The 22,447-nt window shown below is 48.8% G+C and overlaps 8 protein-coding genes across 9 annotated transcripts; 6 read left to right on the forward strand and 2 right to left on the reverse strand.

Annotated features, from left to right (window-relative positions):
* On the reverse strand, nt 1-2,349 carry BDBG_05788 (acetyl-CoA C-acetyltransferase). Its single transcript, XM_002624234.2, has 3 exons — nt 1,690-2,349; nt 661-1,605; nt 1-572 (listed from the first exon to the last, which is right to left on the reverse strand). The coding sequence occupies exons 1-3, from the start codon at nt 1,846-1,848 to the stop codon at nt 372-374; spliced, it is 1,305 nt and encodes a 434-aa protein (XP_002624280.1). The 5' UTR covers nt 1,849-2,349; the 3' UTR covers nt 1-371.
* A 116-nt stretch (nt 2,350-2,465) lies between these two features.
* BDBG_05789 (ubiquitin-conjugating enzyme E2 2) lies at nt 2,466-4,280 on the forward strand. Its single transcript, XM_002624235.2, has 3 exons — nt 2,466-2,939; nt 3,019-3,308; nt 3,410-4,280. The coding sequence occupies exons 1-3, from the start codon at nt 2,898-2,900 to the stop codon at nt 3,531-3,533; spliced, it is 456 nt and encodes a 151-aa protein (XP_002624281.1). The 5' UTR covers nt 2,466-2,897; the 3' UTR covers nt 3,534-4,280.
* Nucleotides 4,281-5,220: 940 nt separating this feature from the next.
* Nucleotides 5,221-8,560, forward strand: BDBG_05790 (kinesin heavy chain; the record flags this gene model as incomplete). Its single annotated transcript, XM_031722315.1, has 5 exons — nt 5,221-5,225; nt 5,362-5,396; nt 5,495-5,589; nt 5,769-8,221; nt 8,299-8,560. The coding sequence occupies 5 exons, from the start codon at nt 5,221-5,223 to the stop codon at nt 8,558-8,560; spliced, it is 2,850 nt and encodes a 949-aa protein (XP_031579161.1).
* An 872-nt stretch (nt 8,561-9,432) lies between these two features.
* On the forward strand, nt 9,433-11,276 carry BDBG_05791 (bleomycin hydrolase; the record flags this gene model as incomplete). The annotated part of the gene is made up of 5 exons (XM_002624237.2): nt 9,433-9,577; nt 9,660-9,748; nt 9,823-10,224; nt 10,299-10,766; nt 10,839-11,276. The coding sequence occupies 5 exons, from the start codon at nt 9,433-9,435 to the stop codon at nt 11,274-11,276; spliced, it is 1,542 nt and encodes a 513-aa protein (XP_002624283.1).
* A 607-nt stretch (nt 11,277-11,883) lies between these two features.
* On the forward strand, nt 11,884-15,385 carry BDBG_05792 (phosphoglycerate mutase). Its single transcript, XM_002624238.2, has 2 exons — nt 11,884-12,529; nt 12,613-15,385. Exons 1-2 carry the CDS (start codon nt 12,495-12,497, stop codon nt 14,558-14,560), a joined length of 1,983 nt encoding a protein of 660 aa, XP_002624284.1. The 5' UTR covers nt 11,884-12,494; the 3' UTR covers nt 14,561-15,385.
* A 1-nt stretch (nt 15,386) lies between these two features.
* BDBG_05793 (5'-nucleotidase) lies at nt 15,387-18,568 on the forward strand. Its single transcript, XM_031722316.1, has 4 exons — nt 15,387-15,668; nt 15,752-15,962; nt 16,079-16,269; nt 16,368-18,568. Exons 1-4 carry the CDS (start codon nt 15,565-15,567, stop codon nt 17,926-17,928), a joined length of 2,067 nt encoding a protein of 688 aa, XP_031579162.1. The 5' UTR covers nt 15,387-15,564; the 3' UTR covers nt 17,929-18,568.
* Nucleotides 16,275-18,990, reverse strand: BDBG_05794 (the record flags this gene model as incomplete). 2 transcript variants are annotated; one of them, XM_031722318.1, is made up of 3 exons in its annotated part: nt 16,275-17,290; nt 17,606-18,692; nt 18,843-18,990. In XM_031722318.1, 2 exons carry the CDS (start codon nt 18,988-18,990, stop codon nt 18,559-18,561), a joined length of 282 nt encoding a protein of 93 aa, XP_031579164.1. In that variant the 3' UTR covers nt 16,275-17,290; nt 17,606-18,558. The 2 variants fall into 2 exon arrangements, with proteins under 2 accessions (XP_031579164.1, XP_031579163.1); XM_031722317.1 differs by having other exon boundaries at nt 16,275-18,692.
* BDBG_05795 (uncharacterized protein) lies at nt 18,755-21,483 on the forward strand. Its single transcript, XM_031722319.1, has 11 exons — nt 18,755-19,032; nt 19,117-19,482; nt 19,611-19,648; nt 19,792-19,868; nt 20,023-20,187; nt 20,277-20,302; nt 20,384-20,418; nt 20,487-20,624; nt 20,684-20,936; nt 21,050-21,213; nt 21,308-21,483. Exons 2-11 carry the CDS (start codon nt 19,429-19,431, stop codon nt 21,339-21,341), a joined length of 984 nt encoding a protein of 327 aa, XP_031579165.1. The 5' UTR covers nt 18,755-19,032; nt 19,117-19,428; the 3' UTR covers nt 21,342-21,483.
* The last annotated feature ends 964 nt before the right edge of the window (nt 21,484-22,447 follow it).

Here is a 22,447-nt window from a genome sequence, read left to right on the forward strand (position 1 = left end):
TCTCAAAAAAGCTGTAAGAAGATATAATACCATTGTCAATAGATTCCGAGTCACTTCACATGATCTGACATGATCTACACATTTGTAGCTTCACAATGGAAATATACTCATATGAATGAAGATATGTTATTCAAATTGTGTGATAACAGGAATTTTACACAACAAGCCTTCTTCCCTTACAAAATGGAATCATCTGCTCTCCATTGGATTGTGATACAATAATAGATTTTGTTCAATGGTATTGCATGGTAGAACGCTAAAACATTGTATAAAATGAGAATGACATAATATTTACAGTTCATCTAAGCTCCATACATACACATAAATATATAAAAACAGCGCATAGACAAGGTTGTAAAATTCCCCTATCTTTACTCGACGCCCTCCACTCTCTGGACGACAACGGCCGTGGCGGCTCCGCCACCGTTGCAGATGGCAGCGAGACCGTACTGTCCTGGCTTCAACTGGTGAAGCAAACTGGTGAGAATGCGCGAGCCAGAGCTTCCAAGAGCATGGCCCAAGGAGATGGCGCCACCAAGGGGATTGACAGTGGCGTTCTCGAGGCCAAGAATCTACACGACACAGGCAATGCAATGGTTAGATGTGGTTTACAAGAGCAAATTAGGAGTTTCACATCCAAGAAGCGCAACAACAACATACCTTCTCGTTTGCTTTAATGACGGCAGCGAACGCTTCGTTGAATTCCCAGATGGAGATCTGGTCCTTGGTCAGGCCCGCTCGCTCCAGGGCGATGGGAACGGCCTTGGCGGGTGCCACGGGGAAGTCAATGGGCTCCATGGCGGCATCTGCGGACGAGACGATACGGGCAAGCACCCTGCTGGAAGCACCGTACTGCTGCGCAATCTGCTTATTGGTAATAACTAGCGCGGAGGCGCCGTCGTTGAAGGTCGAGGCATTGCCGGCCGTGACGCTTCCTGTGCCATCGCGGACAAAGGCAGGCTTGAGCGACTTCATCTTCTCCTCACGGAGATCCTCGAAGCCCTCATCCTTAGTCACAACGGTGTCGCCCTTCTTGCCCTTGACGGTAACGGGGGCGATCTCGTCGTCGAATTTCTTCTCCGCCCACGCCTTCTGCGCGCGCTTGTAGGATTGCACGGCGTACTCGTCCTGCTGTTCACGGGTGATTTCGTATTTCTTTGCTGTGTTCTCCGCGCACACGCCCATGTGGAGTTGGTTGTAGACGTCCCAGAGGCCGTCTTTGATCAAGCCATCCTCTAGTTTCATGTTGCCAAATGGTGCTTGTTGGGTAGATCGCGGGAGGTAATATGGCACTCTGGACATGTTTTCCATTCCACCGGCAACCTGTGCCTCCGCAAGACCGAGCTGGATGTTCTGTGCAGCAAGAACGACGGCCTTTAAGCCTGAGGCGCAGACTTTGTTGATGGTGATGGCCTCGACGGCGGGGGACAGGCCGGCGAAGATGGCAGCTTGTCTTGCGGGAGACTGGCCGATAGATGCTTGTAGGACGTTACCCATGTAAACATCTGTGATTTTTTCGACGGGAACTCCAGACTTCTCGATGGCGGATTTGATGGCTACGGCGCCTAGCTCGGGAGCGGGTACGGTAACGAAGGAGCCATTGAACTGGTATAGTTAGCTTTTGTTCTCCTTGTTTGTCTTCTCCTTGCTCGAGTCCTCAGAATCCCGTAGATATATGCAAGAACATACCTTGGCAGTTGGTGTACGGGCAGCACCCAAAATATAGGCCTCCTGTATTTGCTTTTGGCAGGAGCTGGAGGAAGAAAATTGTCTCTGGATCTGGCCCAGTCTCTGTGATGATCTCGTCATTGAGGCAAATCTGGAGGCTGCTCTGAGGGAGGACTGCATCGTGGATGAACCGGATATCTAGCTATGCGATGGTGGGTATATGTAGGGTGGACGCTTGATGGTTTAAGGGAAGAGAACTCAAGCGCTGCTAGACAACAACCAAACGAGAAGACTAAGGAGTGAAGGAGGTTGTCCAAGTGAAAACAGACGAAATATACAATAACAAAAATAGAGACGTATTTGCTGGTGGAGCTGGCGGAGGAGGAGTTTGCGGAGGGCGTCGGAGAAAACCCGGGCTGGTGGTGGGGGAAATTCGCGGGACAAGTTGCGCTGGTGAGTTAGCTCCGCCAACACTGTGTAAGTGACACCAGCTTCCCCGAAGATAAACGAGATATTCGACGACAGCAAGAGCCCAATTAGCTGGTGATTATTCTGGTGTCATCCATCTGAGATGATTTATATCTTGTTCTTTTCCTTGTCTTTCAGTCCTCCCAACCAGCGTTGCCGTGACTAAGCGCGTATGTCACGTGTATATCCCTTGGACCTCGGCTACAATTTATATTTCGTGGATCGGAATTACTATTGTACGAAATTCAACCTTCGCATAACTGGCTTATATAATCGCGAGATAAGCACTCTCTGCCAAGCCATGCCAAGTCATGCCAAGCTGTTGTCCCCGGCCCGCCGCCATCGCCTGCTCTTCTTCAGATGACGAGACAAAGCTGTGGCTACATATTCTACGTTACGGGATTTCTTCCATCGTCCATCCTACATCTTGCATCGTCTATCTGGCATCACCCTTTTTCACTCACTACTTATCGCTATATATATCCTGCTTCATCACTCGAGCAACTTGAGCCTCCATCCACTCCTCTCTCTCTCTCTCTCTCACTCTCACTCTCTCTCTCACTCACTCTCTCTCTCTCTCTCTGTCCAGGTACTCATTCCACCTCGCTCACTTGGCCCCCATCCAATCCCCCCTCCTGCCGGCCAAGCTACCCCCTTCCTCTCCCTTCTGCCCCGGTGTACCGCTATCTCCGCCCTACTAGACGTCTTTACGGTCTTTTTTTACTCCATATATCCATCCTTTCCTTTCCTGTACATTCGCCATGTCCACAGCTGCTCGCCGTCGCCTGATGCGGGATTTCAAGGTACCGTCTTCGACATATTTATATAAATATATCTCCCATTCCAACATGCCAGCATGCTTATCCCTACCTCTCTGAATAGCGTATGCAAACAGACCCCCCAGCCGGTGTCTCCGCCTCCCCCGTAGCAGATAATGTCATGACCTGGAACGCCGTCATTATCGGTCCGGCCGACACACCCTTCGAAGACGGCACATTCCGCCTCGTCATGCATTTTGAAGAACAGTACCCAAACAAGCCACCCGGAGTAAAATTCGTCAGCCAAATGTTCCATCCCAACGTCTATGGCACCGGTGAACTGTGCTTGGATATACTACAGAACCGCTGGAGTCCAACGTATGACGTCGCTGCTATCTTAACTAGTATCCAAAGGTATTATTTTTCTCTCACATTAGCTATTTTTTTTTAAAGGCAATCTCTCTGCTTAAAAGGATAAATTAGTAAAACTAAACTAAACTTATATTTCCATCCAGTTTGCTCAACGACCCCAACACATCCTCGCCCGCTAACGTGGAGGCTTCTAATCTTTACAAAGACAACCGCAGGGAATATACTAAACGGGTACGGGAAACGGTAGAAAAGAGCTGGGAGGATTGATGGCTGAAACCTGACAAACTACCGGTTTCTGCCGGCGTACATGGATGGGTGGGCACAGTATATACAAACGGATCATCTCCTCTTTTGCTCTTCTACTACTATCAGAATGGTGTGGCAACTACTGCACTTGCCTCTTCCTATTGGCACTGCCGCTTACTACCGATTTCTATCCCACTCTCCATCCCTCTCTCATGCCATAAATGCAGATGGCCTGGAGGGTATTTTGATCTATACCTTACTACTGTGTCGTTTGTTGTGTCGTTTCCTTGTTTTAACTTGATCTTATTCTCACAGCATGGGGTTTTGGCGCTTGCTGTTTTTTCTTTTTCTTTCTTCATTTTTTTCTTCAGTTTATATTTACGTGTATCTGTTCTACTTTTGTTTTTTCTTTCCGGCATGGCTTAGCCCCTCACTAGCCCGTTCATATTCTCATTATTTCTTGTGCTACTTAACTGCTAAATAGTAGGAAATGGTTGGACCTTAAAATGAACTTCCAGTTCACACTGCCGATAACTCGCCGGTTATGTAGAAATATCGAGACGTAAAAAAAAAAAAAAAACGGAAAGGAAAAAGGAAAAAAGCAAAAAAGGAAAAGGAAAATGCAGGGCTCATAAGGCTGCATGGGATTCCCATGGGTTGATCAAAAGTATACAGCCCGTGGTGCAGACTGTACATGTATAACCGTGCCAAACGCGACTCACTACCACTAGAGAGAGTGAGTGCGCTTGGCACGGTTAATAAATATCTTCCCGATAAGAATGATGCATGAATTATGCTCTGCGTAGAGTTTATGGGAACCAAACGTTTTTGTTTACACGTTTTTCTCATGGAATATTTCCCGTTCAACAACAATATATTATTGCAAAGGTGGTATGCACAAGCTTCTAAGCATTTCTAATGGATTTCTGCAAGGCGAGGGAGGGGCAAGAGGGTAGAAGGTTAGTTAATGTGCTGTCGACATTATCAGCCACCGCACAGGAGAAAATGTGTGGAGGAGTTTGTTTGGTGAGCGGCCTTCAACAAAGTAAATAGTTGAATACATGTCAACAGGGTATATGAGTACATATATATGAATACTGTGATATGTAGAGACAACCACCACACGTTAGATTACATCCCCTGACGTGTTTCAGGTTGCTATATCTGGTAATCCGCGTCAGGGTAGGACATTCATGTGTGCCATACCATATTTACCCCGTAACTAATCTGTACAGAGCACATCGAGTCCGATGCCAAGCCGTGTGTCAACAAAGGCTAATCACCAAATCACATCACTCCAGTCTCACACCACATCTATCCATCTACACACCTCTCTATCATTGTCCTGGCCGTGGAGCTCCCCGACCATACCATTCTTACCTCGCCCTCCTCTCTCCCTGGTCTCTCGCGGCAGCGCTTTCAACGCGTCAATCAACCAAACCAACCCAACTCGCAGGCGGAAAGCCTCTGGCTCGTTAAGCCAATATACACGCTCTTCCCCCCGTCTCCTCCGCCATCTCCTCCTCCTCCTCCTCCACCACTTCTTGGACTCTACGGGGCTATCGCTCAATAGCCCTGCTTGGGGAGATACAACTACAGCCTGCCCTTCGTGGGCTTGGTCCCTTTTCTTTTTTGCTCTTGTCCTGTTCGCGTGAACATAAGGTGAACGGTTACCGGCGATTGTCTGTCGAGATAGAAGCCAGCAATCATGGCGTACGTCAAACTATATAGTTGCCTCCAAAATTCGCCCCATTTCCTACACTTGATCCCCTTTGTCATATATTTGGTTTAGCTATCCTATCAATGTCAATGGTATCCGTGGTGCGATTGCTGATTTTCACACCTGCAGTTCGAGCGGGTCGGGCAGTACCAACACCATCAAGGGTATGATAACAACTCCATTCTCATTATTGTTATTGTTATTTATTTTTCCCATCCATGCCCTTGGAGTATACAATACTTATGCTCATGCATCGATATAGTTGTTGCCAGATTCCGGCCCCAGAATAAAATCGAACTCGCCAGTGGGGGAGAGCCCATTGTCGAGTTCGAAAGTGAGGATACATGCAGGATAAATGTAAACATCGAGGGGTTCCTTTTGTTATTTTTTTTTTTTTTTTTTATTATTTCTAGATATTTTTATTTTCTTTCTTTCTTATTTTTTTTTTTTTCCCTTTTCATCTTTATATCCTCTCCCCCTCTCTGTTGCTGTATCTCATCAGATATCGACTAAACCTTGTTCTTTTGGAATAATAGTCTAAAGAGGCCGCGGGGGCCTTCACCTTCGACCGCATCTTCGGCATGGACTCCCAGCAACAAGACGTCTTCGACTTCTCCATCCGCCCCACTGTCGACGATATCCTCAATGGCTACAACGGAACCGTCTTCGCCTACGGGCAAACCGGTGCTGGAAAGTCCTATACAATGATGGGCTCGGATATCGACGATGATGTAGGAAAGGGTATTATCCCACGTATCGTCGAACAGATGTTCGCCAGCATCCTTGCAAGTCCCGGAAACATCGAGTATACAGTTCGCGTGAGCTATATGGAAATCTATATGGAGCGCATTCGGGATCTCCTGGTGCCACAAAACGACAACCTCCCCATCCACGAAGAAAAGTCCCGCGGTGTTTACGTCAAGGGCCTACTGGAAATTTACGTCTCCAGCGTGCAGGAGGTCTACGAAGTTATGCGCAGGGGCGATGCGGCGAGGGCTGTAGCTGCAACCAATATGAACCAGGAGTCTTCGCGGTCCCATTCGATTTTCGTCATCACTATCACGCAGAAGAATGTGGAAACGGGCTCTGCAAAGAGCGGCCAGCTATTCCTCGTCGACTTGGCGGGTAGCGAGAAGGTCGGTAAGACAGGCGCGAGCGGCCAGACACTCGAGGAAGCCAAGAAGATCAACAAGAGCTTGAGCGCGCTGGGTATGGTTATCAATTCGCTGACGGACGGCAAATCGACGCATATCCCCTACCGGGACTCAAAACTTACGCGGATCCTGCAGGAGAGTTTGGGTGGTAACTCGCGGACGACTCTAATCATCAATTGCTCCCCCAGCAGCTACAACGATGCAGAAACAATTAGCACGCTCCGCTTCGGAGTACGCGCCAAGGCAATTAAGAACAAGGCAAAGATTAACGCTGAGCTAAGTCCCACAGAGTTGAAGATGTTACTTAAAAAGGCCCAGACGCAGGTTGTCACCTTTGAGACTTATATTACCGCTCTCGAGTCGGAGGTTCAAATCTGGCGGGCTGGGGAGACGGTGCCGAGGGAACGGTGGACGCCTGCTAGAACTGCTGATGGGCTGAGTAGCATGAGGGCTGAAGCACGGGGACCTCCTCGTCCAGGGACGCCGTCTCGCCTACAGACGGATATCTCAAGATCGGAGACACCCAGCCGACCCGATTCGAGGATAGGCGAACGTTCCAGCACGCCTAGCATCCTGCTTGAGAAAGACGAGCGGGAAGAATTCCTGCGACGGGAGAATGAGCTGCAGGATCAACTCGCGGAGAAAGAGACGCTTATTGCCAACGTAGAGAAGGATCTCATAGAGAAGAAGGAGGAGTTAAAATTTCTCAAGGAGAATACGATCCGGACGGGTAAGGATAATGAGAAACTTAACACCGAGGTCAACGAGCTGCGGATGCAGTTGGAGAAGGTCTCATATGAGAGCAAGGAGGCGTCTATTATCATGGATACGCTTAAGGAGGCCAACTCTGAACTCACGGCCGAACTCGATGAGCTGAAGCAGCAACTTCTCGATGTCAGAATGAGCGCCAAGGAAACCAGCGCCGCTTTGGATGAGAAGGATAAGAAGAAAGCCGAGCGCATGGCTAAGATGATGGCTGGGTTCGATCTGGGGATGAACGTGTTCTCGGACAATGAACGGAAGATCCAGAAGCTGGTTGAGCGGGTGGAGGCGTTACAGGCATCCAGCAGCTCTGGGGAACCCATTGCAGCTGATGCTCTTACTGAGTTCAGGACCAGCCTGATCGAGGCTCAAGGATTTGTTCGCCAGGCGGAGTTGACTGTGAATGACCGAAGCACCTACCAGGAGTTGCCGGACAACAAACGGGTGGAGCTTGAGGACCGGATCGCAGAGCTTCAAAAACGGTATGAGGAGGTGCTCGAAAACGGCCTGAGCAAGGACGACGTAGAAGAAATCAAGACTCGCCTGGGCCAGGCATATGAGGACCGACAGGAGCATGAATCGAAGATGGTCGAGGAGCTTCGAAGCGAATTAACACGACGGGGCGAGGAGCTAGAACGATTGCGACAATCTCTTACTGAAGCGCAGTCCCGTGGTGGTCCTATCAATGGCAGCGGCGGGCCCACCGTTAACAGCAAGACGCTACAGCAGCAAATCGCAGACTTCGACATCATGAAGAAATCTCTAATGCGCGACCTGCAGAACCGGTGCGAGCGGGTAGTGGAGCTTGAGATCTCACTCGACGAGACCCGCGAGCAGTACAAGAACGTGTTGCAGTCGTCGAACAACCGGGCGCAGCAGAAGAAGATGGCGTTCCTAGAGCGGAATCTGGAGCAGCTGACGCACGTCCAGCGACAACTTGTGGAGCAGAATGGCAGCCTGAAGCGCGAGGTGGCGATTGCGGAGCGGAAGCTGATTGCACGCAATGAGCGCATTGAGAGCCTTGAAACTCTCTTGCAGGATAGTCAGGAGAAACTTACGGCGGCGAACCATCGGTATGAATTGAATCTCTTAATAATCCGTATATAAAACAAAACGTGCATAGCTAACTTTCTATGTTTCCTATAAACAGCTTCGAAGCGCAACTCACAGCCCTCAAGGAACGTCTGGAAGCAGCCAAAGCAGGCTCAACACGCGGCCTCCCATCCTCAGAGGGCGGGGCATTCAGCTTTGGCGGGTCTCGGATAGCCAAACCTCTCCGTGGCGGCGGAGGAGCTGTCGACTCGAACGGCGCGCTCGTGAATCCGACGCTGTCTGGCCTGCAGTCGCAGGATGCCTCCGGGTCCGGGTCGGGAGGCGCCAAGCGCACCAGCTGGTTCTTCGATCGGCGATGATGATGATGAACCAGGATTCGCTGTGGCCAGTTTGGCCGCCCCTGACTAGGATGGCGTTGTTTGATGTAGGTCGCGATGAGGCTGCGGTGAACCAGTCGGTGTTTTTTATGTTGTATGTGATGTTGCCGCTGATGATGTCGTCGGCATCTCCGTCGGCGCGGGGGAGGAGATGAATCTAGTCCATGACGGGCAGGGGAAAAGGCGGAAAGGCAACAACAGCTTGATGTGTTGTCAGCTTTTGCCTTGATGAGCGTCACAGCGGTTGTGGAGCGTAAGTTTTGGCTCCGGCTTCACGATGATTGTTTCATTGTAGATAGATTCAATTTTATTCCCTTTCGTTTGTCCTTTCTCCCCCCCTTTTCCCCTACTCTCACACCGTTGTCGTTCGGATTTTGGCTGCGCTCTCTCTTTTTTGGGCTTATTTTTGGACTACCATCACATCACGGGCTAGAGCTTCTTTACCTCTCTACCGTTATATGTTATCTTCCAGAACCATGATGATTTTTCTCCTTTTTAAATAATGTGGACGAAGGATATTTTTTTTATGTTTTTCGTGTTAGTGTTCCTATTATCTAGCTCCAGCGTCTGGAACAAAATCCAGGATAGACAACTTATATAGTCAGATATCTCTCTGCATTGATGTCATTGTTGTTTCCAGGTTAGGCCGTGTTGACGTCACATGACAAGGGGTCCCAAGACCCAACCCCTCGTATGGGTTGGATAAAGGAGACCTTGATAGACACCAACATCGGGATAGCCATCGTGCACTTGGGGCTGGCCTGGCTCATCCGCTCACTCCAGATAGCATATTAGATTCACTACAATCGCCTGACTGCGCATAGATCATCAAATTACCACTCTGTATCTATACAATGGGTGCAGGCCAGTCCAAGGAGGCCGCTGCGGAGGCTGTTGACCACGAGAAGCAGGAGATTGCAAAAGGCATGTCCAAGTTGGAGGTGTCGGAGAGGATGCAGGAAGGCCTGGAGTCGGGCTATGTTTATGTTGATGAGGAACGTGAGTACAGTACATCCCAGGCTTGTAACATTCTCAATGTCAAACAGGCGGCTGATTGTGTCATACTATCCTATCCGTATAGCCCCGGCCTACTCCTCGTCGGGAAGGGAGATCGATTTGTCCATATCAGAGACGAGGCGTTGGAAGAAGGAATTGCTGGCAGATCCCAAGGTAAGCGACAAGTAACATGCTACGCGCATTCATACTATATTTAACTAGATGTTATAATGTTAATATCGCCATAGAACCGCCTCGCCTTATATGCTCTGTCCGCCAACTCCCCCACCACCATCATAGCCAATCACGCAGCAAAAGTTGCAGATGCTCAGGTCTTCAACGTCAAGATCCCGCTCGAGGGCTCGCCGATCACCAACCAGTACTCTTCGGGCCGCTGCTGGCTGTTCGCGTCGACCAACGTGTTCCGCGTGGCTCTGATGAAGCTGTACAATCTGAAGAGCTTCGAGTTGAGTCAAACATATCTATTCTTTTGGGATAAGATTGAAAAAGCCAATTGGTTCCTGGAGCATGTCATTGACACGGCCGCTGAGCCGCTGGATGGTAGGTTGGTGCAGAGCCTAATGTCAAGTCCCGTGTCGGATGGCGGCCAGTGGGATATGGTCACGAATTTGGTTGGGAAGTATGGCTTGGTATGTACGTTTCATGTTTCACTGGAGCCTACTACGTTTATGAAACAACGGAAATTAATTTGATAAATACGTAGGTTCCCAAAGAGTTGTGCCCTGATTCCTATAATGCGAAAAACAGCTCCTTCCTGGGCAAGCTCGTCACCACAAAGCTGCGTGAGGATGCGCTTGTCCTGCGTAAAATGGCAACGAGCGAGGATCCTTCTACCAGGGCGTCCATCGGCGACGCGAAGAAAAAGTTTCTACAAGAAATCCATTCAATTCTGACCATTTTACTTGGACCGGCACCGTACCCTCAACAGAGATTTCACTGGGTGTATTACGATGCGAATGGCAAATTTCACAAACTATCCACGACGCCCTTGGACTTTGCATCGAGTCTTTCAAGTAGTGAAGGGCTTAGGGCATGTGAGGGGACGGATGTGAATGAGCTTTTTAGCTTGGTCAATGATCCAAGGAACCCCTACAAACGGTTATTGACTGTGGATCGGCTGGGTAATGTTGTCGGTGGCCGACCGGTAACTTATGTCAATGTTAATATGGAGGTAAAGTGTTCTCTGTCACTCCACAAAGTAACGAAGCGTTTATAGAAGTGCTTACAAAACATATTCCCGCAGACAATGAAAGCTGCCGCGATCGCCATGCTCAAAGCGGGCATCCCTGTCTTCTTCGGCAGCGACGTGGGGAAATACTCCAGCTCCTCATCAGGAATCATGGATACTGCCTTGTATGATTACTCTCTGGGCTTCAACGTCAATCTAGGCATGAGCAAGGCCGAGAGATTGCAAACGGGCGAGTCATCCATGACGCATGCCATGGTTCTGACGGCCGTGCACATTGGGGACGACGGCAAGCCCGTGCGCTGGCGTGTGGAGAACTCATGGGGCGATGACAAGGGCGACAAGGGCTGGTTCGTTATGACGGATAAATGGATGGATGAGTTTGTGTATCAGGTTGTTGTTGACCTGCAGTTTGTGAGCCAGGAGGTGAGGGATGTGTTGAAGCAGACGCCGATAAAGCTGCCGCTATGGGACCCGATGGGGGCCCTGGCTTGAGTGATATGATATCTACGATTACTACTTCTGGTGGTGTTTTCAAGGTCGTCTGTTGAAATTTCGGGGTTTCTTTATATGTTTCAGCGAATTATACCTTTCTACTCGATTAATTGTTAGAGACTGGTGTTTGAGAGCCCCTGGATGGTGTGGCGTCTCTGTTAGAGCTATATATTGTCTTCATACCTGCCAGAATTTCCGGGTCATGGGCTCTTTTTCGTCTTATTATTATTTTTTGTTTTTCTATTATTAAAATACAGGTGTTGAAACCACACCAAGATAACAAGAAACATAGGAAATACAAAGAGTGACAATTTGAGACTTGCAAATACATGCATCCTAGCCCAGGATTGAGAGAAAATTTATGTAGCTATTTAGTAACTACACCTCTGTATTTTGAGATGCTTGAGTTCTGATTTTTCAATCTTGACCTGTTGATGTTTCCCCCTGCGAGGTTTGAACCCGCACGCCTTGGCAGCCCTAACTACAGCAGTTATATGTCTCACTCACATTTTATATATGAAAACCTTGCTAGTAAATTATAATATAACAACATTGTCTTCTACATTTTACTTAGTCCCGATCATGTCTTAGCTTTAACTTATGATCACTTTGGTCCCGGTGGGACTCAGGCCAAGAAACGTAACTTATGGGACCAGACCAGTCTTGCAACACCCCCAAGGTGGCGGCCGCTGCAGAAGCTTGCCCCGCTTACATCAGCTGGTCCGGCCTGCCCCGCGATCACATGCCTGTCGTGTCGTGTATTTTCTCGACTCCACCAGAGCTCGATGACAAGACTTCCAGACAACTCGCAGCTCGCAAGAACTAACACACGTCTAACGTCAATTCTCGTCTCGCAGCTTTCGAGCAGGTTGTCCGATCCATTACTCTCCTTTGCAGCTATAGATTAGCTAGTCATTCCCTTCGCATCTACCTCCCTTCCCTTTTAGCCTACCTCCTCCTCGTCTCCCACCCACCCCTACCCATAGCGAGGTCGCGAGCTTCCTAACACCAAGCGGAGTCATAAATCATAATGAGATCCTAATTTCGAAAAGTACAATGAGCTGGTTGAGCTCAAGCAACGCCGTACTCCATCCACTGTGCCTGTCTCATATTCACAGCCAGCTGCATTTCGGATCTATAACAGCGGTGCTACTACCTTGGAAGGAGACGCATTACCTATAAAAGCCGACTGCTGGAGAGGTGTTCTTTGCAGCATCCATGGGGAAGCCTCCAGCAGTTATCATCATTGCGAGGTTCGTACGATTGTATTTTACTTCCTACCCTGCTGCCCAACGCTTGGTGGGGGTGAGAGATCTATTTGCTAATGGAGCATTAGGCATGGCGCCCGGTTGGATGCGGTGGACAAACAGTGGCATCTAACATCACCTACCCCGTACGATCCTCCTCTTACATATGGCGGTTGGAATCAATCCCGCGCACTCGGTATTCGGATAGGTAACCTGCTTCGAGCTAGAGAAGAGCCTGTCACCCCTCAATCATCCAACCCATATGGAAATAATAGCGTGGAGGATAAGGCGGCGGTAGTGGGGGGTAACAATGGCGAGGGTAATCAATCGGGCACACCAAGACAGGCCAGAAAGCAGAGAATAATTATCCATACTTCTCCCTTTCTCCGCTGCGTGCAAACCGCTATCGGAGTGAGTGCCGGCATGAGGCTAAGCAAAAATTCCCCTCTGAACCGCAGTCAATCTTCACCATATAAACATCACCGGTTGCATTCGGGTTCCCCCGTCACGCGAGGCAGCGACTCAAACCAGCTTTCAGCCATCCCAGAACCAAGCATTAGCCTTTCCCTGTCCAGGCTAGCCATCGAACCGACTGAAACCCCCGTTCCAAAATACAAACTGCGGCTTGACGCATTTCTCGGAGAATGGCTCTCTCCGGACTACTTTGAGCAGATTTCGCCTCCTCCAAGTTCTGTGATGATGATTGCGGGTGCAAAAGCGGAACTTCTGCGTCGTGGAGAACCAATCGAAGCTGGTATTGAGGCTGGTGGGAAATCAATGTTTGGCCACTTTCCCGGGGGCTGGACTAACCAGTTTACCACCGGCGCCTCCGAACGTCATGACGATGAAACTGGTGATGGGAATGGGAAGGATGGAGAAGCCATCAAGCAGACAGCTCCCAAGGCTTATGCGCTTGCGCACAGGAATCGTTCTGGCAGCTTTGATACGGGTGCAAATGGCGGTATTAAGCCGACGGGGGTTGGCATTTCGAAAATTCAAACCGACCTCCCAGCAGGCTATTCGGGATACGTTCCTCCCGTTCCCACCTATTCTATTTCACCGTCGGACCCTATTCCCGCCGGGTACGTATCCCATGCCCGTGATGCTTGTGTTGACGTCGATTACCAGTGGGACAGCATGCGCGAACCCCAAAATTGGGGCAATGGGGGCGAATACGGTGAAGAATGGAGCGCTATGCACGATAGATTTCGCAACGGGCTCCAACGTATGATAGACTGGTACAGATCTGACGGTCCAGGAATTTCTAGTACTTCCGACGCGACTAAACAGGAGGGGGCAGGGGAAGAGCAGGAAGATGCTACGGAGACTATTTTAATTCTGATATCTCATGGAGCTGGCTGCAATGCGCTCATTGGTGCACTAACAGGCCAGCCAGTCTTGCTTGATGTTGGCATGACTTCACTAACCATGGCAGTCAGGAAACCTGAAGCCGTAGAGCCGTCTGACCAAGGTACCGCAGCGGTACCCACTTCGTATAGAAAACAACATTCCGGGTTGAAGGAGCTGGCAGACGAGTATGAGATGAAATTCCTTTCCTCAACAGAGCATCTCCGCGCAGGCACCAGCTCCTCGCGCTCATCGTCACCCCTGGACTCTTCTCCGAGGGTACTACCATCCCCGATTTCCTCCTACCGGCATCGGTTTGGATCTACTTCCGGCTCTATCAGCTCGCAGGAAAATTTTGCCATCGGGGATTCTATTATTCGAAAGCCAAGTAACTCAAGAGGGTCAGGCCCGCCATACTCTCGCGCAGCTTCTGCACGAAAGCCATCATCTCCAGGACTTTGGGGCTCTGTGTCACCAACAACATCCGCCGACGCTGCTGAATCAGCGGACGATATCATTCCCAATTTCGAGGATCCAAAACCAAGCGCCGGAGATAATGCCTCGGACGAGACGACTGGCCAACGACCGTCAAGATCGCTCTCCCAGCATGGTCTATGGGGTAGCGTTTCGCTCCCAACGCGCGAGCCGCTGAGCAAACGCCGATGGACAATGACTGAACGGAATCCCTGAGAATAGATTTATTATTTATTCATCTTCTTTATTAAATTATATTGCTTTTTCTTTGGGCACCTACTCACTCCACTTCTCGCTTTTATGTTTGCGCCTGGGGATATATTTCGACACCTACTCGAGCTCAACCCTCAGTATTTGCTTGGTTGTTTACGGCCGCTACTCTATATAGATATATATGGATAATCGGGAAGTACTAAACTGGGGTTTTCCGGGACCTTTTCTTATTTTCCCTTTTCTTATTTTCCCTTTCCTTGTTTGCCTTAATTACTTACTTGCCTTTTCCTCCCTCCTCCCTCTTGTTCTTTTCCCATTTTCCCTAGGTTTGACATTTTCGAGCAGGTGTGATATTCCCAAGTTGATCTCTACTCTGTTTTCCTTTAGCGATGCGTTTATTTGGCTGATGGGAGTTTTATGGGAACTCATGGGGATTACATGATGCTGATTCTTTATTCTTTTTCGTTTCACTTTTTTTCTTTTTTCTTTTCTTTTTCTTTTGTAATCCCTTGGATGATGAATGTGACGCGTTCATGCCACTATGAAATATAACCTATACACATAGCAGTTATGTTAATTTAAAAACCACAATAAATAAGGACTTTTTGGTGGGATGCTGCGGAGGGGCTGTAGCACAGGCCTCTTCAAGTTTAAGGGTAAATATCAACTTTGGTCTGGTTGTATGTCGTTGGGAATGAATTATTTTGCGAATAAATCAATGAATGTGAGGTACATGTACAACTAATCGGAGCCAACAGTTGTAGCTGAAGCGATAGTTAACTAGTTAGTTGGTGTTCGACAAAACAAAGACACGCAAGTAGAATAGAGTGGCGCAGGCAAATCCTTACTCCGGGTAAACATATATTGACCCTCTTTATCTACGCCGCAATAGACCAATTTCTGCAAGCCGTCCTACTAGATAGACTAATAAGCCCTCCCTCCACACCACGCAGAAGCTTCGCCGCGATAGTCTGATTGGACTGACCTAAACCGATAATTAACGTATCATGTCGCCCACCGAAGCGGCGGGGCTCTCGACAACCTACGACTGCGGCCGAACAGGAACGCCAGACCTCCGCCTGCTCCATTTCAACGACGTCTACCATGTCGAGTGAGTACTCGCATTCCTCTTAATTGTCATTATGATTTTGCACATAACCAAACCACAGTAACTAACTCCAATACTACTACTAGAGCCGGCTCTGCAGAGCCCATTGGCGGCACCCCGCGATTCCAGACCCTGGTCAACTACTACCGCAACCACCCCAGATTCGCCGGCCAGCCGCCGCTGCTCACTTTCTTCTCGGGCGATGCTTTCAACCCCAGCCTCGAGAGCTCCGTTACAAAGGGCCGGCACATGGTGCCGTTCCTCAACCAGGCTGGAACTGATGTTGCGTGTGTAGGGGTAAGTGAGCAGCGCTCTATTTAGCAAAACTTCCCCTCCCTTTCTCCCTCCTTCCCTTGGACTTTAACCATAACTTGGATATATTGTGTGGACTAAAGGAATTTACCAATTGACAGAACCACGATCTAGACTTTGGCGTTGAGCAGTTCGAACATCTGAGGAACCAGTGCAAGTTTCCATGGCTGCTGGCGAACATGCTTGACCCCGCATTGGGCGAGGGGGTGCCACTGGCCAACTGTCCCAAGACGCACATGTTGGAGTCCAACGGTATAAAAGTTGGAGTTATTGGACTTGGAGAGAGGGAGTGGTAAGGGGAAAAAAGAAAAATAATCATTGTTCATTATTTAGGTTCGTTCTTGATACAATTTAACTGACACGTAGTCATTTGACAACTTTTATCTTTAGGCTTGATACAGTCAACGCACTCCCTCCTATCATCTATAAGTCGGCGTCGGCAACGGCAAACGAACTAGTCCCCGGCCTGCGCGCACAAGGCGCCGACCTCATCGTCGCCGTGACCCATCAGCGGGAACCGAACGATAATAAATTGGCTAAAAAGACGCCGACAGGTCTCATTGATATAATTCTAGGCGGGCATGACCATTTCTACGGACACAGCATTGTCAAATCGACCCATGTACTCCGCTCGGGCACGGACTTTAAACAACTAAGCTACATCGAAGCATGGCGGAAGACGGACGGTAGCGGCGGCTGGGACTTCTCTATCACACGCCGCGATGTGGTTCGAGCAATACCGGAGGACCCTGCCACAGTCGAACTGGTGGCCAAATTGACTTCAGCACTGAAAGCCAAGCTGCAGAAACCAGTCGGTTATACGGCGAACCCACTGGATGCGCGGTTCACGACGGTGCGGAGGAAGGAGTCCAACCTTGGCAATTTCGTGTGTGACCTTATGCGCTTCCATCACCATGCGGAATGTGCGATGATGGCATCGGGTACTATTCGCGGGGATCAGATATATCCTCCCGGCCCCCTGAGGGTGAAGGATATTCTCAACTGTTTCCCCTTCGAGGACCCAGTGGTGGTGTTGCGTGTGAAGGGGCGGGCGCTGCGAGCCGCGTTGGAAAATGGCGTTTCCGAACTACCGGCCCTCGAAGGGCGGTTTCCCCAGGTGTCAAACATCCAATATGGATATGCACTTTCCGCACCACCTGGATCCCGCATTGCCTTTGTTAAAGTAGGTGGAGAAGATCTTGAAGATGACAGGCTGTACACACTCGCGACTCGCGGTTATATGGCGCGGGGCAAGGATGGGTATACAGCACTTCTTACAGAGTCTGAAGGGGGGGAAGCGGAGGAGATAATCTCTGAGGAAAACGGGGTTTTGATCAGCACAATTCTTCGACAGTATTTTCTCAGCCTGAAAGTACTTGGCACATGGAATCGGTTAGGCCCGAGTCTGCATCGTCACTGGGACTCAGTGAACGAACGCTGGCACGGGCCTGGCTGGATGGAAGCCACCTCTCCGCTCGCCTCCCCAGAAGAGCAGCCCAAGAAACCAATCGTAGACGGTAATGAAACCCCAGAAAAAATTTCCAGTAGCTTTCAATACGAGAGCGCCAATCCACGACATAAAGATGAACCAGGCAAAGCAGCGGATCAGCTCTCACGCGGAGACCAACCAGATGGCTATGACAGTGGCAGCAACGGCAGCACTACTAGCGAGAGTGAGAGCACTATGGATTCTGAATCTGACTCTGAGCCGGAGATCCTCAGCCGACCTCGCAACTATGTAACTACAGCCGCTCGATCTGTCGAAGATGCAGACCACCGCGAGGTAGTGGCTCGACACTTTGTGCGCAAATGGCGAGAGAAGGCCGGGCTTGGTCCTGACAAGGTGCAGCCCGTTGATCACGCCACGAATGGATTTTCGCCAGCGTGGACACGGGCCATTGCGCCGGTGCTGGAAGGGAGAATTGTCCAGATCGATAGGAAGAAAGCCTGAGCGAAGTTAAGTTTTAACCTTGGCACTGAGAGGCCATGCATGGGATGCTGGGTGAAGTAACGAGATCATGATATTCAATTTGGAAAGGGGCCGGCGGCGAACCTGGACATTGGACAGAACGGACTTTATCAAGATTTTCCAAGGGACATGGACCTGTAGCAGAAAAAGAAAGGAAAAAAAAAAGAATAAACATAACGGTGTAAAAAAAGAAAGAAGAAAATAATTAGACACTGGGTCGGCCAGAGTGCTCCAAAGGGCAAGCTAAAACGGCAGGATACGAGTGTGATAGGCGGTTATTGAGGATCGGAGTTCCATCATGGTTTTTTTTGTTTTCGCTTTGTGATTTCCCAGCGTACATCTTGTTTCTTAGATCTCGGGTTGGACTTCATACATCGTAGATAGATTCATGGTGCTAAGTTTACCAAGTTCAACCAGCTGCCGGTTACCAGATCCCTGGATATTCCTGCCGCGCCACTTGACGGATACTCTGCACGTTCGCCATGGTTGAAGAAGAATATGAAGAATAATAGGAACAATAGCAATCATAAATAGCATCTTCAGACTTTTTCCCTCGTTTCCGAGCAGATGGAGATCCCCAACTTCCAAGAACATACCCAGCTAACTAACCAACTAAGGTTTGCGCCGTCCTGCGCCGTCCTGCGCCGCCAGCTGCAGCCCCAGCAGCTGCTCCTCATTGGCATCAGCACAACCTTTCGTGTGTGAGCCAGATGTGTAAATAAAGTTGTGTTGTGCCATGCCGCCTCCTTTGAAAAGTTGGTAAAAAAGGAGGTAACTAATCTGTACGCCGCTACATGTTATCTTGGCCTGCAGATACACAGTGCATACATAGTAGTGCACACATACGGAGTACTGTATATGTAGTTAGCGACTGGACTGGTTGGCCCTAAGCTCACCAACTGACTCGACACCAGCCGAGCTGGCAATGGACGCTGCAAACCCTTTCTTCTGCTGGAGCATGCTAGCAATCTGCCAGGGCGATTGTTGCTCCGAACTTGATCCTAGGCTTCTCCTAGCTAGTCCGCCTATGAAATAGTAGCCCATCGTTTCGGGGCAAACGCCGCCGCTATGACATAACTCTCTCTGGTGGGTGTGGGCTTGTTGGGCGGTCTGAAAAAAAAAAAAAAAAAAAAAAAAAACTAACTTTAATATTCCCCGTCATCGATCTAGGAAAAATAATAATAATAAAGAAGTCCCCGCGCTGCCAAACCAATTCCCAGGTGTCGGGATTCCCTCAGGTTAGCTATAAATTAGTTAGACTTGCAACACCTCGAACTCTGTCCCGCCGCCCGCCACTCATCAGCAAAAACCTATCCCACCGACTGACTCTCTTGCACCCCATCTTCCTGATAAGCAATAGGGCATTAAAACAAAAGAGGCCTCTTTCTTTCTTTGCTTTTGGCTCACTTATGCCATTTTAATTCTAATATTTTCTCCTCGGAGTTTCCGATCTCGCGTGAAATTCGGATCGCACACGGGAACATGGAGGTGGACAGCGAGAGGGTCTCTGACCGCAGCAGGGTCGAGGTTGATGAAGTACGACCTCTCTCTTAACACTCCCCCCAGATTGGTGGGGTTCCTCGTGTCATTAATTTGCACTTGAATGGAATATACGCGCTCTGAACTACGCTTCCAGGAATAGCACTGATATCAGATTGAGCCAGTCTTCTGCAGAAAACAGAGCCACACTGAGTGAGGAACTGTACGCCATCCCTTTTGTTTGTTTCTCCTCTCCGAACTTCCCATCTGTCTCCTTTTGGTATACCCAAAAGAAAGGGAAAAAATAAACCATAATTATATTTTTACGCCGGGGACTTTTTTTTGCTCATCATTGCATGAATCAAGGCTGGACTTTACCGAAAGTCTCCATTCCTCCATCGTCAGTTACGAATGGAAAAATGGCCGACGGTATCGGGAGGGAAGTGCGTAAACCGTTTCCTTCATGTCCTTGACCCCCGCAGCTACTATCCAGGTTTGCCGACGTCTGGAGCTTCGGGGCGCATTCGAATATCTTATATATATATGCATCTATGTATGCATGCAAAGGGTAATATATCTGACAGGCGGTATATACAGACTACAAATTCCCCAACGACGAAAGGGAACAGGATCGGCTCAACCTCATCCATTATGCCATTTACTATCTGTGCGACGAGAGATTTTTCTTGGCACCGATCAACCCGGATGGAAAGAGGATATTAGATATAGGCACGGGAACGGGCAAGTGGCCGATTGAAATGGGTACGGTTGAATGTTCATTGATTACAACTTTGCGGTTGTTATTTATTAAGTTCCACTGTTTACTAACTCCTGCGTGATAATTACTGAAGGGGATTTATATCCATCAGCAGAACTGGTGAGTACTTCCACAAGGCTATCATTTCGGAATTTTGCTGGGAAAAGGACGACCTGTTGAATAAAATGAATTGTTGCATAGACTGGAGTCGATTTGAGCCCGATACAGCCACGATGGTGAGGCACTCCTATTGTTCTTCCATTGTATTTTCTTCTCTATTCATCCAGAGCTAACCCGTGTGTAGGGCGCCGCCGAATGTCAAATTTATAGTCGAGGATCTTGAGCAGGATTGGGTAGAAACGGAATTATACGACTTCATACACTGCCGGTACATGATGGGATCGATCAAAGATTGGCCACGACTGGTGAAGAAGTTTTATGAGTTGAGTTAACCCAATCCCTAACATAAGAGATGTTCTTTTTCCCTAATGAGCGCAATAGACATCTAAAACCCGGCGGCTGGGTCGAATTCAAAGACTCCACAGCCACCGTATTTTCCGAAGACGGCACTGTCACACCCGATTACAAAGTAGTCGAAATGCTTCGGAATCTACGGTTGGCGTCCGAAAAGATAGGCATAAACATGGACCATGCGCCGTTGCTCAAGGGCTGGATGGAACAGGCCGGATTTACCAACATCGAGCAGCGCGTAATGAGGTTACCTATAGGCACGTGGCCGAAGAATAGACGCTTGGTGAGTGCAAAATCTACAACCCTGCCACCGTTCATCTATCTCTCTATATATCTCTCTCTTGTCTCGCGTCTCAATCTGACCCTCCTATTTTCTAACTGTAAATGCTACTGTAGAAACTTATCGGGGCAATGATGGCGTCGCATTATCTCGAGGTGGAGGCCTTCACGCTCATTCCATTTATAGAGATATTGGGCTGGAGTCCGGCGGAGGTTGAGGAACTGAACGCGCAGGTCCGCGCTGCTGTGCAGACGAAGGGAGTCCATCCACTGCATAACTAGTGAGTTCCAAGTTCTTTTTCTCTCTGAATAAACAGCTACCAGTTTTCCTCAGCGTGGTCCAGCGTGTTTTTTGGCTGACATTCACGACAATAGTTACGTGGTTTGGGGTCAAAAACCGGCAATGTAAACGGGATAAACAGAAAAATAAATAAACAAAAGCAAAAAAGAAAAAGAAAAAAGAAAAAAGAAAAAAGAAAACCTCGTGCGCAAAGTTTACAAGCATGCACTTTTACACACACAGAGCTGTCTGACAGCAAGAAGGCCAGCAGTTGCTGAATGAATTTCCTATGTCCTCCGGGGGCTTCCATCTTGTAACGATCGGCGTATATGTGTTGCTGTTTTCACAATAATGGGCACGGTTCGATCACCTTTTTCATTTCACTTCCAGCATATGAGAAGGCGCATTTCGCATTTCACAGCCAGCTTTTTTGGTTTTGGTTTTGGTTTATATTTTCTTCTTGTTTCCCACGTTTATTTTATCCCCTGGTTCTCTTTGGCGACGTTCCGAAAGGGTCTTGGATCTGGACATAATCATAGAGTTCGACACAACCATCCGATGAAAACAAATTGCGCGCGCAAGCTTCTTCGAAAATACGGAATACAGAAATTGAAAAGGAAGGAAGGTAGGAGGGAAGAAAAAAAAGAAATCAATAAAAAGGAAAAATGGTCATTGACTGATCACGGGTGAGAACAGATCCCGACACTCTGTTTCCCTGACGCAAGAACACTAGCCACCGAGTTAACGTTATTTCTCGCCTCGCAGCCTCGCAGGGACAGGCGTTCGGTGCCATCGTCTACGCTGCGTATGACAATAACTAATATTATTAATGATACCAGTGGTTAGGGGTAAGCATTAGCTCGACCTGACTGCTGGCACCACCGAAACCCCCAAGGGCGTGGGTAACTACCTACTGCAGAATTCCAGGGCTAAGGGGAACCGCCGTTGAAAGTTCCAGTATTTAACTCCATAGTATTCAATTATATATATATATAATTTCTAATGACAATGAAGTGAGAAAGAAGGATATACACTTCGTTGCGGCAGAGAAGATATTATTCGGGCCATCAGACCCCATTATTGCAGCACATACCTCACTCCTCTCTCCTCATTCTCTCTAGTCCAGCCTGCCTGTGTCCCAGTATGGTATGAAAGTTACCAAATCAACCGAGGCCGGATCGATCTACTAGGTGTTTTAGCCTAGTTTTCACTGTGCAGCCATGACACTAACGGAA

Source organism: Blastomyces gilchristii, assembly GCF_000003855.2.
Source record: "Blastomyces gilchristii SLH14081 genomic scaffold supercont1.11, whole genome shotgun sequence".
NCBI lineage: Eukaryota > Fungi > Ascomycota > Eurotiomycetes > Onygenales > Ajellomycetaceae > Blastomyces > Blastomyces gilchristii.

Excerpts from the sequence above, each read along its gene's own strand:
- BDBG_05788 (XM_002624234.2), bottom strand. The coding sequence starts at position 1,848 with ATGCAGTCCTCCCTCAGAGCAGCCTCCAGATTTGCCTCAATGACGAGA. Across the intron at positions 1,606-1,689 it reads CCCGTACACCAACTGCCAAG|TTCAATGGCTCCTTCGTTAC; the intron begins GTATGTTCTTGC and ends TAACTATACCAG. Across the intron at positions 573-660 it reads TCATTAAAGCAAACGAGAAG|ATTCTTGGCCTCGAGAACGC; the intron begins GTATGTTGTTGT and ends TGTGTCGTGTAG.
- BDBG_05789 (XM_002624235.2), top strand. The coding sequence starts at position 2,898 with ATGTCCACAGCTGCTCGCCGTCGCCTGATGCGGGATTTCAAG. Across the intron at positions 2,940-3,018 it reads GCCTGATGCGGGATTTCAAG|CGTATGCAAACAGACCCCCC; the intron begins GTACCGTCTTCG and ends CTCTCTGAATAG. Across the intron at positions 3,309-3,409 it reads ATCTTAACTAGTATCCAAAG|TTTGCTCAACGACCCCAACA; the intron begins GTATTATTTTTC and ends ATTTCCATCCAG.
- BDBG_05792 (XM_002624238.2), top strand. The coding sequence starts at position 12,495 with ATGGGGAAGCCTCCAGCAGTTATCATCATTGCGAG. Across the intron at positions 12,530-12,612 it reads GCAGTTATCATCATTGCGAG|GCATGGCGCCCGGTTGGATG; the intron begins GTTCGTACGATT and ends ATGGAGCATTAG.
- BDBG_05793 (XM_031722316.1), top strand. The coding sequence starts at position 15,565 with ATGTCGCCCACCGAAGCGGCGGGGCTCTCGACAACCTACGACTGCGGC. Across the intron at positions 15,669-15,751 it reads AACGACGTCTACCATGTCGA|AGCCGGCTCTGCAGAGCCCA; the intron begins GTGAGTACTCGC and ends TACTACTACTAG. Across the intron at positions 16,270-16,367 it reads GGACTTGGAGAGAGGGAGTG|GCTTGATACAGTCAACGCAC; the intron begins GTAAGGGGAAAA and ends TTTTATCTTTAG.
- BDBG_05795 (XM_031722319.1), top strand. The coding sequence starts at position 19,429 with ATGGAGGTGGACAGCGAGAGGGTCTCTGACCGCAGCAGGGTCGAGGTT. Across the intron at positions 19,483-19,610 it reads GCAGGGTCGAGGTTGATGAA|TCTTCTGCAGAAAACAGAGC; the intron begins GTACGACCTCTC and ends AGATTGAGCCAG. Across the intron at positions 20,188-20,276 it reads CAAGTGGCCGATTGAAATGG|GGGATTTATATCCATCAGCA; the intron begins GTACGGTTGAAT and ends TAATTACTGAAG.